Raw genomic sequence first — 23,712 nt, forward strand, 5'->3', positions numbered from 1 at the left:
CAGAAGCCCATGGAATGAATGGCAGGTGTGAAACCACATGTTTTGCTCTCTCCAGATAAAGATAAACTAACTGTGCAAGAGCCCTGGGACCCAGTCTGATGGTGCTCACTACTGGCCATGGGCACACTCGACAGAAAGGTGGAGCCCACACGCTTGCTTTCCGAGGAAGCACCTGGCTTGGTGTCTCAGTGTGGTTACTTGGCTACTGGTGAAGTGGGTGGTGCTCATTCTCTCATCAGTGCCCCAAACCTGGAAGATGCATTGTAACATCAGGCGCGTACAGCCCTACATTAGGAATGCAGGAGCTGGCTGTTTGCCAGATAAAGGGGATGCCCCAGCTGCCGTCACTGTGAGCTTGCTGGGCTTTTAGTGCATCCGTTTTTTGCATAGAGCTCTGACTCAGAGTACCAAGTGTTTGTCAAAAGAAATGGTCAGGCACTGGTCGGCCCACTGCACCTCTTCTACGAGTGAGTGCTTCTGCTTAAGGACTTCAGCTCCCTTGGCTCTCTCTTTTTCTTGCCTTCGTTTTCACCCACAGGACACTTGTCACCTCATTCATGATGACTTGTGTGCAGGATGCATCCTATACGTTTTGGAAGGCATTTGTGTTAAAGAGAACAGCAGTTATGCTAATATCTTACTTTCATAACTCTCCCCAGCTTCCACAGGCTTGCTCTGATGTTATCCTACTGGTTCTCATAGTATCTTAATGAGTGAGGTTCTGTTATTTCCATTCCATCAAGAAGAAATCTGCTTAAATAATTGGTTTCAGGTAAATAGAGATTATAACCCAGGTTGACTGAGGTCATATTTAGTATAGTGTTTACTATATGCTGTGACTACCTCCATGCTGAAATCTGTATCTCAGCAAAATCTGTTGACTACTGTAGATGTTAAGTTTGATACAAAGTCTTCTTAGATATTTCCCAAGTCAAATAATGTATTTTAAAGCTTATTTTTAGCCATTTTGTCAGGTTGGAATTTCAAGCATGCCTTGCATTACTTAAGAACAAATTTGAACTGATTATATAATTATGATAGGGAATGTTCTTTTGAATAGTGAATATTCATTTTGCACAGAAATAGTAAAAAATGGCTTATTTAACTAATGTGCACTTAGAGGACATAACCTCAATCAGGAGCAGACAGCTACATCAGTTTTGATACTGAAGTGCTTGAATTTATTTGAGTACCCAGGATACAGAGAATTGTTTTGGAAAATCTGAGTGCCTAGGCCTTCCTCCTGGACAAAGAATGTTCTTATTTATAAAATCAAACCACCAGCACAGATTGGAGCCTATTTAACACATACAACATAGTATCATTCCTTGTTATAGTGATGTGTCAAGACAAGGAACAGGAAAAAAAATAGTACTATCTCTATGTATAATTTGTTACTTTAAAAATATAGGCAAGCCAGGATGCTGTTAATTAAAATAAAGATACATATGTTTGGTCAAGTTATTAGCCTAATATGAAAAGCAGATTAAAAGTGCTTGTAAGGTTTAAAAAATTTTTTTAAATAACAAAGTCATATAGGAATGGGAGAAATGTTGTAAGGGAAATTGGAAACTTAATTTTCCCTGTCTTTTATCAGAGGAGTTTTTAGATTATAGTTATTTTGAAACCAAAAAATTTCAGTTTAAAAATAGAAGTGAAGAAATAGGAACAGATTGGAGTTTGGAGGGAAAAAAACTAAAGCGAAAAAGAGAAATATAACAGGAAGTCTCTGAACAGGGAATACTTGTGTTCAGTTTCTTCTCAAATTTCCTCTGGTTTATGTAGACAACCAGATTGGTGAAGACTTGAACTGAGTTCAGAACAATGAATCTTCACATTCTTTGAATTGTGAAAATTTGCTGAAAACAATTAGATGAAAGCTATGGATAAGTGTTCCAGAATACTGAACATCTGTTTGCATACACATTTGTTTACAGTTGATTTCAGGGGGTTCATGGACCTCAGAAAAACTCCTAATTTGAGAGTGAATCAGAGTCACTCATAGGGGTTGTCAGAATACAGATGCCTCAAGCCCCGCCCCTGCCACCTCAGGCCTCTTGTGAAGGACCACTCAGGTTCAGTTATGATTTGAATGGTTGATTCCTGAAGTTGGGAGTAGTTATTTTAATAACTAGTGTTGGTCTCTAACTGAGAGGTGTGCTTGTGTGATGGGCTTTTGTCTGCTGTAATCGTCTCAACTGGGCTGAGTCCTCGGGAGCTAGAGCTCAGAGTCCTGGTTAACAGCCTGTGGAGTTGGCACCACCCCAGGCCTGGTGTTGAGCTATGTGCTGAGAGGTGCAACCCTATTGATGGCCTATTCAGCTCTTCTGGGTCTCAAGCTACATCTTAAAGAAGAGCCTCATGGTTTGTTTTCAGAATTGTAGCCAGTGGTTCCTCCCTGTTATTGATTTTTATGTCATTTCATTTGTAAAGTGCTGGTTCTGTGCTAAATGCTAAAGCATTTAGCAAAAAAAAAAAAAAATCATAGCTTCTTGAGAAGCGATGTTTATTATGTTCGAAGCCATCTCTTCCAGGCTTCTGCCTTGTCCACAGTCCTGCTTTATGTTTACATTTCCTCAGCTATGCACCATTAGTCCAGCATCTGAGTTAATTGGTAATGTGGCACTCTCTAACTGTGCACTTATGGAATCTCTACAACCGTAAAATTAGCAAGTGGACCCATATACATAGTCATCAATTCACAGTAATCGGTCAATTATATAGACGGCGGTTAAAATAGAGAATAGTATACGCACAGCCCATTTGAACTTAAAACATAACGCAAGTGCATTTGTTGGCCAATCTTTTGCTGTAAGTATGTCCCCTTGCTGGAATCCTTGCAAAAACCCATTTGAACTGTATCACCAACCATTTCCAGTTTGGGTTTCTTAAGTAGAGCAAGAATTTGACACTTCTGAAGCAATCTGATTGCAGAACACCTCTAGATTTTAGTGATTCTGTTATTCTTTTTTACAGTTACTTCACCCATGCTGAACGCAACAGTATTTAAAAATAGCACCTAGCTTTTTCTCGACTTGGTTTCTGTAGAAAAGGGAACCCATTTTCTTTCTGTGTACAGATGTCATCATTTTACCTAAATTTTAACGAGATTATGTAATTTCAGTAGCTTGTACAACTGACATAAGCTGGTTTGGGAACAAATCAAATGACTCCTGGTAAAAATATGACTAAAGTGGTAGCAGCAGGAGTGCACAGGTAGAGAAAATGCTGTCAGTCCATCTGCCAAGCTGGTGTTACATAGACAGATTAAGAGTGCTTCTGCCATAATATATGGTAAAGGGAACGAAAACTGCACTGTGTCCTAAAGTATGTTGGAGTTTATTTATAAAGTGAATTCCTACAATGAGGAATTCTGTTACTTTTAAGAGGATCTGCACACTATTGCTGTATAGACGGAACGAGTAAAACTAGATCAGGTCAGTTATGAGCAGAAGGTCAGTCTCTGCAAGGCTTTGTGGGATCAAACCCCATGGCAAACATAGTTTTCACCTTTGTGCCGTGCTTAGTTGCTCAGTGGTGTCTGACTCTGCAACCCCATGGACTGTAGCCTGCCAGGCTCCTCTGTCCATGGGGATTCTCCAGGCAAGAATACTGGAGTGGGTTGCCATGCCCTCCTCCAGGGGATCTTCCCAACCCAGAGATCGCACCCAGTTCTCCCACACTGAAGGTAGATTCTTAACTGTCTGAATCACCAGGGAAGCCTGTTTTCACCTTTACTGAAGCATTAATTTTTCTGCATTTAACAAAATTTATAGTAACAAATATTTATAGTTTCAAGGCTGCATGCCAATTATCTTTAGAATTATGAAAATAAACTTTCTATTTTATAGAAAAATTCTGTACTCTTTTTAACAAATAGATTTGGATAAAACCTAACTTTATGATTTCAAGATATAGAATATATGCAGATTTAACAAATTTTATAACCAATATGTAGATATTTATTAGCCTTTTAATATATTAAAACATGTTAATTTTTTTACCTTCATAATCTCTAAATATTTTTACTGGAATATAGTTGATTTATAATGTTGTATTAATTTCTGCTGTACAGCAAAGTGAATCATTTATATATATATATATATATATATATATATATATATGTATATGTATTTCCACTCTTTTTTAGATTCTTTTCCTATATAGGTCATTACAGAGTATCGAGTAGAGTTTCCTGGGCTTTATAGTAGGTCCTTATTAGTTATTTATTTTATATATAGTAGTGTGTATATGTCAATCCCAATCTCCTAATTTATCTCTTCCCCACTTTTCCCCTTGGTAACCATGTTTGTTTTTTTGTTTTTTTGTTTTTTTACATCTGTGACTCTTTTTCTGTTTTGTAAATAAGTTCATTGTTATCATTTCTTTTTAGATTCCACATATAAGTGATATTATTTATTTGTCTTTCTCTGACTTACTTCACTTAGCTGTGATAATCTCTAGGTCCATCCATGTTGCTAAAAAAGGCATTATTTAATTTTCTTAATGGCTAAGTAGTATTTCATTGTATATATGTACCAAAACAAATGTTAATTTTGAATGAAATATCTTAAATTCTCAACAATGCTTGCTTGCTTTCAAAATGCTTTCTTGGAAACTTCCCCGGTGGTCCAGTGGTTAAGACTCTGTGCTCCCAATTCAGGGGGCATGAGTTCAATTGCTGGTCAGGGAACTACGATCCTGCATGCCCAGTGGTACAGCCAAATAACAGACAAACCCACAACAACAGTAAACAAATAACAAAAACAAAAAACTCCCCAATGTTTCCTAGTTTCTCTCAGAATTCCTGCTAAGCTACCTGTCATCTCTTTTACTTGAATTTGAATCAAAGACATTTAAGTTTGATAACAATTTATTTCCACCGAAATAAATAAATAGTATTTATATTTAGCTAGACTCAGATATTACTATAAATTCCTGCTAGTAAATTTCCCTACTTTCTTCCAAAGTAGTAAGAAAAACAAAAGTTATCCTTAATCCTAAGAATTCTATTATGTTCTTTCCTCGCTGACATTTAAATCAATGTAAAAATGTCTCTTGGAATCACTTCTGTGGGGGACTGCAAAAGAAGCAAAACACATTGTGTCCTCACAAGGGTTGTAATCTGGTTCTAGAAACAAGATTGACACATTCGAAACAAATTATAGCAAACATCTGTTGTTGTTATTCAGTGGCTGCATCATGTCCAACTCTTTGCAACCCCATGAGCTACAGCATGCCAGGCTTCCCTGTCCTTCACTATCTCCCAGAGTTTGCTCAAACTCATGTCCATTGACAGTGATGCCATCCAACTATCTCATCCTTTATCACCCCCTTATTCTCCTGCCTTCACTCTTTCCTAGCTTTAGGGTCTTTTCCAGTGCTTTTCCCATCAGATAGCTAAAGTATTGAAGCTTCAGTTTCAGCATCAGTCCTTCCAATGAATATTCAAGGTTGATTTCATTTGATCTCCTTGCTGTCCAAGGGACTCTCAAGAGCATTCTCCAGCATCACAGTTTGAAAGCATCAATTCTTTGGTGCTCAGCCTTCTTTATGGTCCAGCTGTTACCTCCATACAAGACTACTGACAAAGCTATAGCTTTGACTGTATGGAGCTTTGTTGGCAAAATGACGTCTCTGCTTTTTAATACACTGACTAGGTTTGTCATAGATAAACCTATGACAAACAAACATCTGATTAGTTATAAAATGAGAAGTGTAAGCAATAGTTGCTGAAGCACCTGCTTTGTGTAGTTTATTTTGTGTATAGTAGAGGCTTGAGTGATTAAGACATTTGGGAGCAGTATGTGGGACGAAAACGACCCTGACGAGTAAGTGGAATTTGAACTGACTGGGGAATAACAGAGAGAATTCCGGTTAGGAGGAAAGAGGCCTGGCCTGACACTTTAGGGACAAGATGCTCTCAGGAAACAGACTAAAGAGTAGGATCTGTTTGCGTCCTTCTGGTCTTTATCTGAGCATTTCCTAACTTCCTTGAATCTTGTCCTGGCAATGGATTATCTTTGGTTACACTTCTTTTCTTTCCTTTTGGGAGAATCTCCATAAGACCAATGGTCTGTTCTAGCCTATCATCCAATCCCTGATGCCATGGCACTGGAAAGGGTGTGGGGATACATTTAGAATTATGATAGCCATCTTTTACCCAGTGCCTTTTAGGGACCTGTATCAGTCAGGATAGGCTAGGTTATGCAGTAACGAACATCCTCAAAATTTCGGTAGGTTAAAAGAAAAAATACTTATTACTCATACAGTGTTTTCAGTGTGGGTTGGTGGGAATGAGAGGCAAGATCTCATCTTCTGCTATCATTCAGAGACTTAGGCTGCCCTTGTCTCAACTTAGATATACCATTGCCATTCATCAGAAAGGCCTAAATCTTTTCTAACCCTTCTGCTTAACTCACTGAATATTTGTCATGTATGACATTTGCAGAGCCACTGGAGAATTTTTTAATGTGTTCCACATCTTAGGGATAAAGAATTTCCTGAGTTTGTTACCCATTGCATCAGTGAGTGTGTTAGTGCAAGACACCCATTGTAGTTTTTACCTGGGAATCCCTTCTAAGTTGCTATTGGGTAGACAATGTCTATCTTAATCGGAAAACTAGACATGGCGAAGATGAAGCACTTGAACCTGGGATGGAGGCAGCATCGTCTAGCAGAGCAAGGATGCAACTAGCAGCCTAGAGCCCTGCCCCCTCCTACCTGTGTGGCCTGTGTGTCACTTCGGTTCTCTGAGCTTCATTTTCTTCACATATATTATTAATATAAAGGAGTTGGTCTAGGTCACCCTTAAGTTCTCTTTGAATACAATGATTCTCTGCTAATATGAAACAAATAAAATTTAAGGCTAGAGATAGTTTCTGTCCTCTGAAATCTGTAGCCTGTTTGTTTTTAAAGCTCTTCCTTGTTGGTGGAAGTTTGTTCTTCTTTGATGCAAGGAGGTGTTAGTCCTCCTTTCCTGTACATTTGAGAAATATAGTCAGAATTTCTCATCAGCTTAGATTGGCTGTATTTATTTGCACAATTTGTCCCCTTTAGTCTTGTTATTCAGTCTGATATGGGGAAAGGGGACAGGGCTGAGGTCAGATAACACTTCTGCAGTTTCGCTTCTAATCTTGGAGAGTCCCACTCTTGTTCGCCAAAGAATTCTCAGTTCAGAGTCACAGACCTGGCAATAACTGACCTCTGAAGAGGTCTGCTTCCTTCAGCAATTCTTCATGTTCCCGAAAAGGGCCACTTAATGGTAAAGACTGTAGATCTTTCCCTCCATTTAGGTTTGAAGCTTAAAGTGCTTTTGGTTCCAGAGTTGTCCAGCCAGCTCTCTCTCTGCCTTGTTTTATACTGCTGGCAGCCTTCCACAGATGAAAAAGAAACATTTATTGGGCTGGTTCTACTTGTCAGGCACTATAACTTACAGTGCACTCAGACAGAAAAATGTTCTATAAATATAGAATCATGTGAGGAATGTCCCAGAACCAGAGTCTTATCTCTAATTGCCAGCAGGATTCACTCAGGCTACCAGATGCTATATCATAATCAAAAAGACCAAGGCCAGAGATTGGCAATATGGACAATGTGCAACACAGACAATACGAAGATGACAAGTTAGTTAACAGTGAATGAACGTACACTTAAAACTGAGAAATGCATATATGTATACATACACACGTACAAACACACATACATCTGCTGTGTGCAACCGATGGCTTATATACAGTGGGCTGTGACAGCCTCATCAGGAAGCTGATGATACCCTTGGACCGTGGTGTGTGATTTTTCTCGTGTCCTGAACCCACTTTCTTTTTCGCTCGCGTTCACCCTGGCTGTCCTCCTCATGGTAGAGCACCTTGTCTTGCTTGCTCCATCCTTTTCCGAAGCAGACTGGATGATACCCAAGCATCATCCGGTGTCCCTGGTTGGCTTTCAGGGATGGCTTGTGTCCCATCCATGTGTTGTGCCACGTGCAGCTGCTCTTCCCCGCATCAGCCTGCAGGGTGGCGACGGGATGCTGCAGCTCTGCACTTCAGATGTGGCCTCTGGGATGCATTCTCTTTGCCATGCATCCCATCCCAATGCACTTGGTGATGCTGGGTGACACATTTTAATTCTTTGTAGTAAGAAGATTCATGTCTTGTTTAGGCTCTGGAACTCAAACACTTTCCCTGTGAAACTGCTCAGCAGCACTGAGCTTTACCACTGACAGGCTTTCTGCTCAACATTGTGCCACAGAACCTTGTAAGAGGCTCCAAGGCTGAGAGGCTAAGAGGGCATCTGCTTGTCCGTGACTGCCAGCGGCAGGATCAGACTGAGGGAACCTGTGGGGAGACTTGTGGTTTGGCATGAGGTTGAGGACTCATGTGGGCTGAGAGCTGCTGAAGAGTCCTGGGTACCCCTTTATGGACAACCCTGGGACCTAGGTAAACGTGTGGGGAGTATGGAGATGTGCTGTGCAGGTGTGAGGGGAGAGCCCTTTTTCCTCTCATGCCCCCCTTTCTAGTTTCCCTTCTCCATTCTCCTCCCCACCCTCTGCTAACGCTGCATCTCCTTTGGCTTTGGCAGCTACTCAGGATCCGAGGATCCTTGAAATGGGTTTATAGGGCCCTTCCATCCTGAGATGCTAATATTTTTGAAACTGGTAAATCTTTGGGGGATATTAACTGGCTGGAGTTTTCAAACTGAAGTAAATCCATGACCTCATAACAGATTGATGTTGATTCAGATGATGTTAAGCTTCTAGGACTTTGAATCTCAAGAGGTGTAGGAAACTTATGTTTTTAATACAGTGTGTGTGTGTGTGTGTGCACGTGCGTGCACGTGCATACATACAAGGGAGGGAGAGAGAATTCTTAAAAATGTGATAGATGCTGTTTCCACATTCCTATTTGCTTTCTTAGACAAACAGTCTTCTATGCTTTTACCTTTGTAAGACAGATGAAACTCTTCCTTCCTTTACATGGTTGATATGCAACCCTGGTAAGATCCATGATTGATGTTTGAGTACCTACGGTGTTTGCAGATGTTATATAGTTTCTCTATCATGAAAACAAATAAAAGCCTCTGCATTTCACTGAATCTACTCCAGGAGTTCGGCTTCTCTTTCTATTGTCCTATGATAAAAACCTAAAATACATTATATATTTTATTCTCTTCACTACCCCTTTCTGTGTATCAGTCTCACCCAGACGTGAGCTATTTTGCCACACACAGAAAACATAGTGAATTTAAAGATGTCAGTTTGAAAACGAAACCCAACTCAAATTTGGCATTTCTTTCCAACTTACCAAGATAACTTGGAGAATAAATCTAGAACTGAGAAATTATTCCTTCTTGTCCTTTTATTTTATTTAGAAAAATTTCTTCCTAAAAGTTATCAGCGCCTGCTTGAATGATAGTGCATTTTTTTCTTGTCAGAGTTGATTTCATTTCTGGTTCCCTTGCTTCCCAGCCTACACTCTGTGTAATGTTGCAGAGGCGGCAGATTGATGGGGAAAGGATTCAGAATGTGCTCTGGATTTGGGTTTCAGTATGTGTGCTGTCTGCTGCCAGAGATATTTAGCAGATGGACTTGGGGAGGTGGGACTGGGCCTGGATGGGAAGGGGGCCTCAGGGTAAGAAGCCCTTTATGAGCTGGGCTGGCTCTGCCTTTTCCATTTAGCTATTAAGACCCTGGCCCACTATGAAGATAAAAGAGACTCAGCTCTTTGTTGTTGCTGTCTTTCACTTTCAGCAGTTTGATTATGATGGGTATGGGTGTGGATTTCCTTGCGCCTTTCTGATAGGGGTTTGCTGAGCTGCTTGAATCTTTAGGTTTATATCTGTTGTCAGATTTGGGAATCTTTTAGCCAATATTTGTTTCTGTACCGCATTCTTTCTCTTCCTCCTCTGGGATCCCAATAACTGAGTGTTAGACCTCTTGATATTGTCCCACTGGTCCCTGAGGTTCTTTCCATTTCTTTTTCAAATCATTTTTCTCTTTGTTGTTCAGACTGGATACTGTCTATTTATCTGTGTTCAAGTTCACTGACTCTTTCTTGTGATATATTCTTTCTGCTATTGAGTCCATCCACTGAGATTTTTATTTTGGTTATTGTATTTTTCAGGTCTAAAATGTCCTTTTGGCTCTTTATATATCCTGTTTCTTTGCTGAGACTTTCTGTCTTTCCGTTGGTTTCAAGAATGTACACTCCTCTTACTTCTTGGAGTGTTTCTGTAATAGTTGCTTTTTAGTTTTTGTCAAGTAATTCCAGGATCTGTGTCATGCCATTGGCAATTGTCGATTTTTTTCCTCCGCACCAATTGGGATTTTCCTGATTCTTCATATGCTGAGTAGTTTTGAGTTAATCCTTTCGTGTGTACAATATCATGGAGGCTTCTGTTGTTGTTCAGTTGCTCAGTCATGTCCAGATCTTTGCGACCCCATGGACTACAGCCTGCCAGGCTTCCCTGTCTTTTACCATCTCCCAGAGTTTGCTCAAACTCACGTCCATTGAGTTGATGATGCCATCCACCCGTCTTGTCTTCTGTTGTTCCCTTCTCCTCCTGAGTCTCTGAGTTATGTTTAAATACTATAGATAATGTCCACATATCAATATTTGTTTTTCCAGGTAGTTGAGCTGGTTAGGTTCAGGTCTCAAGTTCCAGCCAGCCTTTTATGAATTAAGATTTCACTATCAGTTGTCATTCTGTTTTAAAAATTTTGCAGTGTTCTTCGGATCTGTCCCACATGCATTACACCCAGTGGCCAGACTCGGACCTGGTGGAGGTCTATCTGTTAGCCTGGTTCTCCGAGTCTTTGATATGCTAACAGGTGCACACGTGCATGCACATATCTAGGAGTCTGGGGATGGGGGAGGGGATTGGTTCTAGCACGCCTTCAGATAAACCAAAATCTGTGGATGCTCACGCCTCATACAGTGGTGTATTACCTTTGGCCCCCAGTATTCCCAGGATTCTGTATCCACAGATACTGAAGTGAAAGTGAAAGTAACTCAGTCGTATCCAACTCTTTGTGACCCCATGGACTATAGAGTCCATGGAATTCTCCAGGCCAGAATACTAGAGTGGGTACCCTTCCCTTCTCCAGAGGATCTTCCCAACCCAGGGATTGACCCCAGGTCTCCCACATTGCAGGCAAGTTCTTTACCAGCTGAGTCACAAGGGAAGCCCAAGAATACTGGAGTCGGCAGTCTATCTTCTCCAGCTGCTGCTGCTGCTGCTGCTAAGTCACAACAGTTGTGTCCGACTCTGTGTGACCCCATAGACGGCAGCCTACCAGGCTCCTCCGTCCATGGGATTTTCCAGGCAAGAGTACTGGAGTGGGTTGCCATTGCCTTCTCCATCTTTTTCAGCAGATCTTCCCAATCCAGGAATCGAACCAGGGTCTCCTGCATTGCAGGTGGATTCTTTACCAACTGAGCTATCAGGGCTGATATTGATATTGAGGGCTGACTGCATTATCTAGTTTCCTGTGTTTCTGAACCTCTGGCTAGAAAGGTTAGAGTTTAGTTACAACACCCTTCCTGTGACTCTGTGCAAGTCCAAAGTCAAGTTGTTGGAGAAGAGAGAAAATACTCAACGAGGTTTTTCCCCTGCCCGTTTGGGGCCACAGCCTCAGATCAGAGAAGATATTTCCCTTTCCTAAGAGTTTTAGTTGCTTGCAGACTCCTCTGTGGCTTCCACCACACTGGAATTGCCTGGGAGTTGGGGTGCTAGAAAGGAGGAAAGGAAATACAAGAAGAGGGGGAAATAGGGAGTCCTCCTACTTTCTCTGAGCATTAGGAGACCCTTGCCCCCTTGAGCCTGAGCTAGAGGGCTTCTCTGGAGCTCTTGGTCTGTGCAGATGTCTACCTCCAGTGTGAGACCACCTTGAGTGGGGACACGAGGGGGATGCCAGAAGAAAAACAGTGGTGCCCTTACTGCTGCTTCCTGGCGCTTTGAATTCTGGTCTTCTTTCTCAGCCCCTGCCAGTATTTACTTTTCAGATTTCTCAAATAGCTGCTTTAGTGCATTCTGTCCAGGTTTTATTGCTGTATTCACTGCCAGACACAGGATGGGGGTGTGCTTACCCATGTTATTCAGAACTGAAACAGATTTTTTTGGTAACAAAATTTTTGCATGGGGAACCTGAATTTTCAATGTGTGTAACTGACCCTTACTCTTTCTGAAGCAGGACCCATTCTGAGAGAAAGATCAGTTACATGAAGCTGGGGGGAGGGACATGTGAGCTGCCACCCAGAGACTCTGAGGATCACACTTGAGTGAAGTCCTAGAAGCTATGATTATCCTAGGGCATCCCAGAAAGGCGCTCTCACGCTCCCCGTTGTGTCTGGATGGCTGCTCTGCCCAGGTCCCATTCTGTGCCTCCCCCTCCCCCAACAACTTTCCCAACTCCCCTTCTCCTTCTAAAAAGAAACAATTTCCTTCAATCTTTGTTTCCTGCCCGCCAACAGATGCTCTTAATTAGCACAAAATTGCTAAATAAATAGATTTTGCTTGTTTTGAGTTTGTTTTTTTCCAGAAAGCTTAGGCATTCCAACATTAACTCGTTGCACACTCTCAGCGTATTGTTTAGTTTGAGTCAAGGACTCACAACCTTGTTCTTTTCCACAGGCACAACCATAATGCAGAAAATCAATTGTTAGCTATCTCTCACAACAGAAAATTGCTGTTTCTAAAACCTTTCAAGAGCTTACTAGCTGTGGGGAATGTGAATTTGAGAGTACTGAAACTTGGCAAAAATACCCCAGACACTACCAATTACCAGTCACAGTAAAGAAACTGATCATTTAAATCACTTATCATACAATGTCATCCCCAAAGAGCTGTAGCATTGAGACACAGAGGAATGGACCATTAGACTCTTTCTTTGGTTTTTATTTCAAAAGAAAGTAACAATATATATGTATGCTTGTCTAAAACTTGCTTGTACAACTGGTGGTGGCACTGTTGCTAGTTTGACGATTTCTGTGTGGCCTACGTGAGGTCATTCATGGGTGTGGGAGAAATGGCTTGTGAAGAAGGAAGATGTTATGCCAAATTTCAAGGCAAAGAAAGCTTTTGCACAAGACAGAATCGATGATTCTCTTTTCAGGTGGTGGGTGAGTTTGCTTTTATATGTATATATATATATTTTAATGCAACCAGTTTTGCTTGGGGCTTATGGTCTTGAATTAATATATTTCTATTATGTGCATATGTGTAGGCCGGTAGGCAAAAGAGTATTTTAAAAGATTGCTTTATTTTTTGCATTATCTTTTAATAGTGAAACCTTGGAATTCAGTTTCTTTGGCTTGAAAGAATCATTTTCCTTTTTCCAGAAACAAATTTGATGCTGAAGTCATAAATTATAAAAATATGTGAAAGCCTCACGGTTGTGCTTGTTGCAGTTTTAGAGCCAGATCCATTATCTCTGTGCACCGACTTGGGCTGACTCAGCAATCGCTTTTTACCCTTTGGGAAGAGACTCTCAGATGTCTGCAAAATAGCCCCCAAACAACATGAGTTAGCTGTGCATAGAATCCTTTGCTTAACGTTAATTTTTTGGAAATTTTTTCTATATAATCAGACCATTTCCCCTCGTTAGAAGAAGCCAGTTCACTTTGCAATGCATGTTTCCTGGAGGAAGAGCCAGATAAATCCTTTGCAGACAAAAGTGGGTGGGGGCTGCTTCGTTTCCTCAGAAATCTGGGTCCCTGCCTTTCCTGGGATGCTTATCTCTGTTGAAGGCGGTGCTCCTTTGTATGAGTGGCCTCGTGGTTTATGTATGGGGCAGGACCACGGATTGCAGAGGAATTGAGCAACCCCCTGGCTCCACCCTTGCAAGGGCTCAGGAGCCTGACCACTTCTCTGTGGCAACACATTGTGTAGGCTCCATTTGACACTTCAGCTCAAGCCTGTTGGGGACAGATGGATCTGCCCCAATCCCCAGTGACAATACCTCCACCACCTTCTGCTTAAGCTGCTCCATTACTGATCTGAAGAGGAAGTGGAGGCAACAGAGGGGACCAGGAATCTACCTTCCCACCCACTGGGGGTGATGGGGGTAGCCTTGTCTGGTCACTTGATATTTGGAGCACATGGATAACAGTGTACTTTGGCATTTAGGGAGTTGTTTGGGGAATTGTTTCTTTTTAAAAGAAAAAAAAAATTTTTTTTTTGCCTTGTTGTAGTAAACAGTGTTTTAAGGTGCTCCAAGAATTCTGTTTGTGGGATTTCTTTGTTGTTGTTGTTTTCTTTGTTTGTGGGATTTCTGACAGACAAATATTGATGTGTGCACTGGAGAATTAAGACAAATGATAATTGAAAGAGATGATAAAAGCTAGTGATTTCCTTGGGGAAATAGTCACAAATTGCTGTCAGGCTGATTCCAGTGAGAATATTACTTTATGTGAAATGTTTTTTAAACAGCTCAACCAAAGCGTTAAGCCAGAGCACTTTTGAGGGCATCTCTCTGCTGTATATTTCTGTTATATCCGCACCTGAGACCCCTCAACTTATTCACTGTTCCAGCTCTTGTGTTTAGCTTTGCCATGGTCAACACTCAGTGGAACTGAGAGATAGCAAGATGGATATAGCTTGTGGATTCTTAAGATAATTGTGTAGTTTTATCATATTGAGTCACTCCCCCCCATAGATTCACTATTATTGATCCAGAATGTTACCTTTGTGTGTTAGCCCAGGTTAAGTGTGTTAGCCCAGGTTATGTTTAAAGTGTCTCTTTAATGAGAATTTTGGGCTTCTCACATTGGAGACTGCTTCCCATGATCTATATTTGTATTTTCTGGCATTTGTTTTGGATTGGCACTTGGATCCTTCATCTCTCTTGTAACACCATTGTGCCTATAGAGATTTCAGTCAGCACTCTTGTGGAACTGTGTTGCATTTATTGGTTTACACAGCTGTGTCCTATATTAAATTGTAACCCAGATCCTGGCACAAGGCACAAATGACCACTGAAGAAGTGAATGATTCCCTGGTCAAGTCTCAATGCCTCTTTCCAAAGGATGCTGTGCGGGAGACCTTTCACTTACCTTTCCAGGTCCACTGTCCATCTTGATCCCCTACTCCGTGCCCCAGTAGGCTGACCTGTGGACCAACCACAGCCTCCCGCTTCTTTAGCTTCTCCTTCCATTTGACAGTTAGGGTGAGTATGTACTTTCGTAGGCCTGTATGTGATAGGGTTGGCTGTATTTCTATTAAACACCTTCTCCTTACAGTTTCCCTCTTTGGGTTCCACAAATCCCCTCCCCTTCCCTGCTCCTTCCCGCTCAGTGTTTGGAAGGGCTCCCTGGTGCTACCAGCCACAGGTATTGCATTACTCCTTATTGATTTCCTAAACTCTTTCTTCATGAGAAATGCTGGGCTGGATGAAGCAAAGCTGGAATCAAGATTGCTGGGAGAAATATTAATAACCTCAGATATGCAGATGACACCACCCTATGGCAGAAAGTGAAGAAGAACTAAAGAGCCTCTTGATGAAAGTGAAAGTGGAGAGTGAAAAAGTTGGCTTAAAGCTCAACATTCAGAAAACAAAGATCATGGTATCCAGTCCCATCACTTCATGGCAAATAGATGGAGAAACAGTGGAAACAGTGACAGACTTTATTTTTGGGGGCTCCAAAATCACTGCAGATGGTGACTGCAGCCATGAAATAAAAAGATGCTTACTCCTTAAAAGAAAAGTTATGACCAACCTAGACAGCATATTAAAAAGTAGAGACATTACTTTGCCAACAAAGGTCCGTCGAGTCAAGGCTATAGTTTTTTCAGTAGTCATGTGTGGATGTGAGAGTTGGACTATAAAGAAAACTGAGCACCAAAGAATTGATGCTTTTGAACTGTGGTGTTGGAGAAGACTCATGAGAGTCCCTTGGACTGCAAGGAGATCCAACCAGTCCATCCTAAAGGAGATCAGTCCTGAATATTCATTGAAAAGACTGATGTTGAAGCTGAAACTCCAATACTTTGGCCACCTCATGTGAAGAGCTGACTCATTGGAAAAGACCCTGATGCTGGGAAAGATTGAAGGCAGGAGGAGAAGGGGAAGACAGAGGATGAGATGGTTGGATGGGATCACCGACTCAATGGACATGAGTTTGAGTAAAGTCTGGGAGTTGGTGATGGACAGGGAGGCCTGGCGTGCTGCAGTCCATGGGGTCGCAAAGAGTTGGACACGACTGAGCGACTAAACTGAACTGAAACTCTGCCTGCACCTTTGTAGATAGTCTCTCTACTAAATTCTTCCCATTGTATCCTGCTGGGACCTGACCGACATTTCCCAACTCACCCAGATGACAAAGTTCTTTGTAACCTAGATATCATAATCTGTGTCTCTTGCATTATTTCAAGTAAACACTCTCTTCTAGGATGGTCTACAACCAGATCAGGGTCAGATAGGGCAGGGGTCAGCAAGCTCCAGCCTTGCAGGCCAAATCCAGCCTGCCAGCTGTTTTTGTAAATGGAGTTTTATTGGAGCACAGTCCTGACCATTTGTTTACTTACTGTCTTTGGCTGCTTTTGAGCTATAACAGGCGATGAGGAATTGCAGCAGAAACTGTATGGCCTGCAAAGAAAAATATTTGCTGTTTGACCTCTTCTAGAAAAAATTTACAGACCCCTGATTTAGAGGAAAACCATAACGTGAAAACTTTATTGTTTTCATCAAAAGGCTCCTGGGTCAGGCACTGGGGTACTTGTCAGGATCCCATGAGACTGATGTTGGGAGTTTGAAACCCCAGGCCTGGACAAACTTTCAGGCAGCTTTGTGTTGCTGTGCTGACAGCAGCAGCAACCTGGAAAATCATTCTTTGTCATTAGATGCAAAAGGAGTGTAACCAAGCAAAGCTAAGAGGCATTTGTACGTAAATGTGTCTGTAATTTATGATTTCATAATTAATAATTTCCTGGAAAGGATGGCTTTCCCTAATGTTTCAGCATTTCTCTATCAAGCTTATTTTGTATATCTCTGTCTCCCCCACCAGACTGTGAGTGCCTCTCAGGAAGTTCTGGGTTTTATTCAAATGGGTGTCAACTAGTGCGTGGCACAGAGTAGCTGATGCTCAATAAATATTGTTTGACTGAGTGGTAATCAACAGCTAATTTAGAGACGGAAAAAAGAAATAGGGGGGTGGGAGTCATTAACTGGGAAGATTTATGACTTAATGTTCTCAGACTCTCTCTGGCTGGAGTCTCTGCTTCCTCAGCCTTCGTAAACAAGAACAGCTATATGAAAAGCCTATTTCCTAAGAAAAGGTGCCCCTCAGGGCAGACTGGCTATATAATTTGCAGGGCTCAGCACAGAATAAAAATGTTGAGCCTCTTTTTAAAAATTAAGAGTTTCAAGACAGTGTCAGCACTGAGACAAAACACAAGCCCATCTAAGAATGTACAACATGTGTGCCTATGAAACTGGCCCTGCGCTGAGGATCCCTGAGGAAGAGACAGCCTGTGGGTGATCGGTGAGGGTTCTTTCAGTCCAGAGGACTGCAGGGTGCTCTGCCACTGTCTGGCTGCTGAGACTGTAGACTCTCAGGACTTGGTACAGTGATACGAGTCTTATAATGCCTAACCTGGAACAATGCTTTATCACTTACATAGTGTCTGTGTTTATCTCAGACCCACATGCCAAAGTGTACTGTGCTTCCCCAAGCCCACACACTTGGCTTGACACTGACTAATCAGCTTGCCCTTCATTCTTTCTGCTTTCTGTTTAACCCCAAGTCACCTAGGCCACCCCATTTAGGGGCAAAAAATATATATGCACTAAAGTGCCCCATTTCCAAGGCAATGCCAAAGAATGTACAAACTACCACACAGTTGACTCATCTCACACACTAGCAAAGTAGCGCTCAACATTCTCCAAGCCAGGCTTCAACAGTACATGAACCGTAAACTTCCAGAGGTTCAAGCTGGATTTAGAAAAGACAGAGGAACCAGAGATCAAATTGCCAACATCTACTGGATCTTTGAAAAAGCAAGAAAATTCCAGAAAAACATCTACTTCTGCTTTATTGACTATGCCAAAGCCTTTGACTGTGTGGATCACAACAAACTGTGGAAAATTCTTCAAGTGATGGGAATACCAGACCACCTGACCTGCTGCCTGAGAAACCTGTATGCAGGTCAAGAAGCAATAGTTAGAACTGGACATGGAACAACGGTCTGGTTCCAAATTGGGAAAGGAGTATGTCAAGGCTGTATATTGTCACCCTGCTTATTTTACTTATATGCAGAGTACATCATGTGAAATGCTGGGCTGGATGAGGCACAAGCTGGAATCAAGATTGCTGGGAGAAATAGCAATAATCTTAGATACGCAGATGATACCAAACTTATGGCAGAAAGCAAAGAAGAACTAAAGAGCCTCTTGATGAAAGTGAGAGGGGAGAGTGACAAAGTTGGTTTAAAACTCAACATTCAGAAAACTAAGATTATGGCATTCGGTCCCATCACTTCATGGAAAGTAGATGGGGAAACAATGGAAACAGTGACAGACTTTATTTATCTGGGCTCCAGAATCATTGCAGATGGTTACTGCAGCCATGAAATTAAAAGACAATTGCTCCTTGGAAGAAAAGCTATGACCAATCTAGATAGCATATTTAAAATCAGAGACATTTCTTTACCAACAAAGGTCTGTCTAGTCAAGGCTGTGTTTTTTCCAGTAGTCATGTATGGATATGAGAGTTGGACTATAAAGAAAGCTGAGCACTGAAGAATTGATGCTTTTGAACTGTGGTGTTGGAGAAGACTCTTGAGAGTCTGATGGACTGCAAGGAGATCCAACCAGTCAATCCTAAAGGAAATCAGTCCTGAATATTCATTGGAAAGACTGATGCTGAAGCTGAAACTGCAATATTTTGGCCACCTGATGTGAAGAGGTGACTCACTGGAAAAGACCCTTATTCTGGAAAGATTGAAGGTGGGAGGAGACAGGGACGACAGAGGATGAGATGGTTGGATGACATCACTGACACGATGGACATGAGTTTGTTTGAGCAAGCTCTGGGAGCTGGTGATGGACAGGGAAGCCTGATGTACTGCAGTCCATGGGGTCACAAAGAATTGGACACGACTGAGCGGCTGAAGTGAACTGAATGGAAAGTGCCCCAGTACTAGTCTGTTCAGATGTTTCTTTTTGGGTGACAGACAGTTCTTGCCATAATACCTGTCTTAGTGTCCTCTGGCTGCCATCACAAAATACTACAGACTGGGTGGCTTGTAAGCAACAGGAATTTCTTGCTCACTGTCCTGGAGGCTGGACGGTCACGGTTAGTGTGCCAGCATGGCTGGATCCTGGTGAAGACCCTCTCTGAGGCTGCAGATGGCTGCCTTCCTGCTCTGTCCTCACATGGTGGTAGGGCCCAGGGAGCTAGCGCACTAACCCTATTCATGAAGGCGCCACCCTCACGATGTAAGCACCTCCCAGAGTCCCACCTCCTAGTATCATCACATTGGGCATTAGGATTTCAACACAGGAATTTTGGTGGGGGGGACACACATTCAGACAATTGCAACATCGGACTGGAGAACAATGTGTGTACATGATCCTTGTTTTGTCCCCAGAACTCTTCCTGCAAAGTGGTTAAGATGGGCTCCTGAACCCCACTTTATGGTGAGGAAGGGGGCAGGGGAGGGCTGTGTACATGAATGATCCCCAGAACCCTCCCCTGTCCACTTCCTCACCATAAAGTGGGGTCTGGGAGCCCATCCTAACCACTTTGCAGGAAGCTCTGTGCCAAGACTCCCGAAGTCTTTCCTCACATGAGATGTTCACCCTGCCATTTGCTGCGGCTTCTCCTTGCCCAGGCCCCTGCCCTTCCCCATCCTACACGCTGCACCGTACTCTGCCCTTGGGATTGCAGTGAGTCTCCTGAAGGTTTCCGGTGGTGACCACTATAGGTGGGGAACTTGAGCTCTAGAAAGGATTTCATGACTAGAGCTTCCTTTTGACTGGAGGTATCCCCAGTTTTGATTCTTCTAGATCACCACTACTTTCCTCCAACCCTTCATCTACTCTACCCTCGCCACAAAAGGAGGCTTAGGGTTCTGATCACTCTGCTCCTGGGGGCTCCTTGCATCTTCTGCTGAAAGTTGGAGGTTGTCTTGCAGTGCTAGAAGGCCACCATTGCCAGCCCTGGTGGTGCAAGCTCCAAGGTCTGTTGGCAGGTGCATGGGTGCAAGGGCACTGAAGTCTGGAATACCCAGTGGCGCCCCTTCTCCTCCCCCGCATTTCCCTCTGCTAGGAGCAGGAGGTACCCAAGCACCCTGAGGATTCAGGTATTATGGTGTCATGAACACAGAACAGGCCCTTAGGAGGCACCTATTTCTGAAGCTGTAACCCATAGACCATGGAGGTTTTTTTCCACAATGGGGAGAAGCTCCGGGTAATACCAAGCTGCAATTGAGAGAGCCTGATGGGGTCAAGTGGAGTTTGCCTTTGATCAGAAGCTCGAGACAGACGTCCCATCTGGCTTTTGCAGTCTCCTGCTTAAGCTGGTAGCTGGGCTTTCTCAGGCCTCATTTGTCTCCCTGTGACTGATGTGGCCTTCATGAAAGCAGCCCCAAACCACCTCCCTGCTGCTTAAGAGCGGCCGTGTCTGTTTCGCAGGGTGCAAACAGTCTTACCTTCCTAATACTCTGCACCCTTCCCGCCCCCACCCTAACCTCCTGATCCTTTTTACACTAACCTATGTTTTCTCTTCGCAGGGTCCCCGGTGGCAAATAGACCTCCAGCCTTGGGCAGGCCCTGCTCGTTCCCTGGATGAAGAAGCCTTGAGGTTCCTTAGATACATTAGCACCATTCAGGTTGTGTTTCAAGCAAAAGTGGGTTTGGAAACTGTAAAGATGCCAGTTGCCCCTTTTAAAGGATTTGTCAATAAGGGTCTGGGAATTTCTCAGTGCCTCCTGATAGATGCTTGATAGGGACATTTTCTGAGGCCTTACCGCTTAAATATATCTGCTCACCTAAAGGCAGATAATAGGTGCCTTCCATCTGCTTTGGCATCTTATCCCTTCCAGGAGTATCATCACCCCGAGATGTTTTAATGATTCATTGCAATGTGTTTTAAAGATCCACTTTAGAAAATTGCTTTGGGAAACCATTTGAAGTGACAGATTCTTGCCCTTGAGTAGGCAGTCCAGTGTGTCACAAACCAAAACCATCATCTGGAGATTCAAGTCCCAATTTGGAGAAATCTGCCTTTTCACTTTTCTGCCACAGAAGGTTGGCAGACAGAGTCGCATTAGGCCAGAGAGCCAAGGAGACTTCACAGGCAGTGAGAAGAGAAGCTAATGAATCCGAAGGCTCTCTGTTCCGGGGCCCTTTAAATCATTACTGAGCACCGCCTTCATCAGTGACTTAACACATTGTGGCAGCTCCTGCCTGGTGCCCCGAGCGGCAGAGACCCTTCATTAAGGAGAGTCTATGGCTCTTGACACATTAATCAGGAGGTTCCATTCTCCAGTAGCCTGATCCTGAGGAAAGAGAGATGGAAAAGGAAATCAAGGCCTGAGGGAAGCTTCGCCCCGGACTGAGAGTGCTAGTAAATTAAGAACTCAGACCGCCTGTGAAGCTGCAGCCCCGGATGCAGCACCGGGGAGCTGCTGTGGTACGGAGGGGTCCCCGGGCCTTTTGATCTCCCTTCAGCCCACTGGCTTTTGACATCCCACTCTCTCTGCCCAACATCACTGGCGGCCAAGCCCATTTTTCATCCATGGAGGAACATATATTTCTGGAATTTTAGAAGGCTAATTTAGGGGTAAAAAAAACTTCATTTCTCATATGATGCAGTCAGACAACCAGAGATTTCAATACTTGTCACCTAGACGTGGAAGTAAAAGCTTGTTGAATTCACCATGAGTAATGGGATGATAAGTCAGTCCCTGTGCTTTACATAATTTCATCTTATTTTGCTGCTGCAAATTAATTTGGTGGACTTACACTGACTTAATTAAAATACTGAAGTTTTAATTTTATAGTTTGGTTTTACATAAAGAATAAGAAACTAGACCTCTTAACTGTGACTTTAAGAAGCCCTTAAAAGCCCCAGAGAAATGTGTTAAAAGTATGAGTTGAACTTGAGAATGGTGGGCTTAACCCCCTGCCCGCCCCCCACAAAAATTGACCATGTGAAAGCCTTGAAATTCCATCTTACATGTAATTCAGGTTAATGTTCTAAAACTTATAAAAGGCGTATTAACTTAGAAGAAGCTTTTGAGGCATGAAAGCATCATTTCAAGTCCCTCTTCAAGTTTTCCCATGAGTTATGGACTGAGAGGGAAAAATTCTTTAAAATAAAGCATCCTGTGATGTGGTCTGATGTTGTGATCCTGGGCAATTTATTTTGCTTGTCTGGTCTGGCTGTTCTGATCTTGGAAAGGAAGAGATTGTATCAAATTATTTCTAAGGTCCCTTCCAGCTCCATGAGCTTTTACCATAAAACTGGTGTAGAATTATTATTAACCAAGTATTACTACAGAGAAGGCAATGGCACCCCACTCCAGTACTCTTGCCTGGAAAAATCCCATGGACGGAGGAGCCTGGTGGGCTGCAGTCCACGGGGTCACAGGGAGTTGGACACGACTGAGCGACTTCACTTTCATTTTTCACTTTCATGCATTGGAGAAGGAAATGGCAACCCACTCCAGTGTTCTTGCCTAGAGAATCCCAGGGATGGGGGAGCCTGGTGGGCTGCCATCTCTGGGGTCGCACAGAGTCGGACATGACTGAAGCAACTTAGCAAGTATTGCTGAGCACCTACTCTGTGTCAGAAATGTAGGCCTTGGGAATAGTCTCTGCCTTCAAGTGGCTAACAAACTAGTTGGGAAGGTAGATAAATGGACTTAGAATTGTTATTCACCTTGAGGAGTATAATAACAGAGATTTCATTGTGGAAGCTCACTAGAAGGCTTTGCATCCTCTAGAAGGCACTAGATAAAGTTCCAGACCTCACAATGGTTTTGTAATCAGAGATCATTTTACCAGCTAAAGTCCTGTGCTTTTGTGTGCTTCTGAGTCACTAGCCCAGGAGGTGGGAGCTCATCAGAGATGACACTAACTGGTTTAATCGGAATCCTACTAACCAGTGCTCCCTCCCCTTTTCTCTGTAGTGCAGAGCTTTTCAGCTGTTGGAAGCTTGTGCCTCTTTTAGAACTCATCTCAACAATGAAAGCCTACAAAACGGGCAGAATATTAGAATCCCTATTACCTAAAATTTTCAGTTAGGAGTAGTGAGTCATAATGGGCAAGCAAAAAAACAAAAAACAAAAAAACCAACAATAAACCAAAAAAACCTCTGTAGTTACTTGAGCAAATTCCACCTCCATCCTCTTATGCTGGGCAACCCACTCCAGTACTCTTGCCTGGAAAATCCCGTGGACGGAGGAGCCTGGTAGGCTGCAGTCCATGGGGTCCCTAGGAGTGGGACATGACTGAGCAACTTCACTTTCACTTTCATGCATTGGAGAAGGAAATGGCAACCCACTCTAGTATTCTTGCCTGGAGAATCCCAGGGACGGAGGAGCCTAGTGGGCTGCCATTTATGGGGTCGCACAGAGTCGGACATGACTGAAGTAACTTCCTCAAATCCATATTCAGGCTTGTACAGCAAAACTTAGCATTTGATATGTTCATCACTGATTTATTCATTCATCAATTCAACAGACATTTGTTGAGTACTTGCTCTGAGGAAG

At 42.8% G+C, this 23,712-nt stretch overlaps 1 protein-coding gene across 1 annotated transcript in view; it reads left to right on the forward strand.

Annotated features, from left to right (window-relative positions):
* The window catches only part of METTL24 (methyltransferase like 24), a 120,028-nt gene that overhangs the window by 17,114 nt on the left and 79,202 nt on the right, over positions 1-23,712 (forward strand). The window contains exon 2 of the mRNA XM_068985565.1: positions 20,728-20,826. Coding sequence (XP_068841666.1) covers positions 20,728-20,826 — 99 coding nt within the window. The remainder of the gene's footprint in view (positions 1-20,727; positions 20,827-23,712) is intronic.

This window comes from Capricornis sumatraensis, chromosome 13, assembly GCF_032405125.1.
Source record: "Capricornis sumatraensis isolate serow.1 chromosome 13, serow.2, whole genome shotgun sequence".
Classification (NCBI taxonomy): Eukaryota; Metazoa; Chordata; class Mammalia; order Artiodactyla; family Bovidae; genus Capricornis; species Capricornis sumatraensis.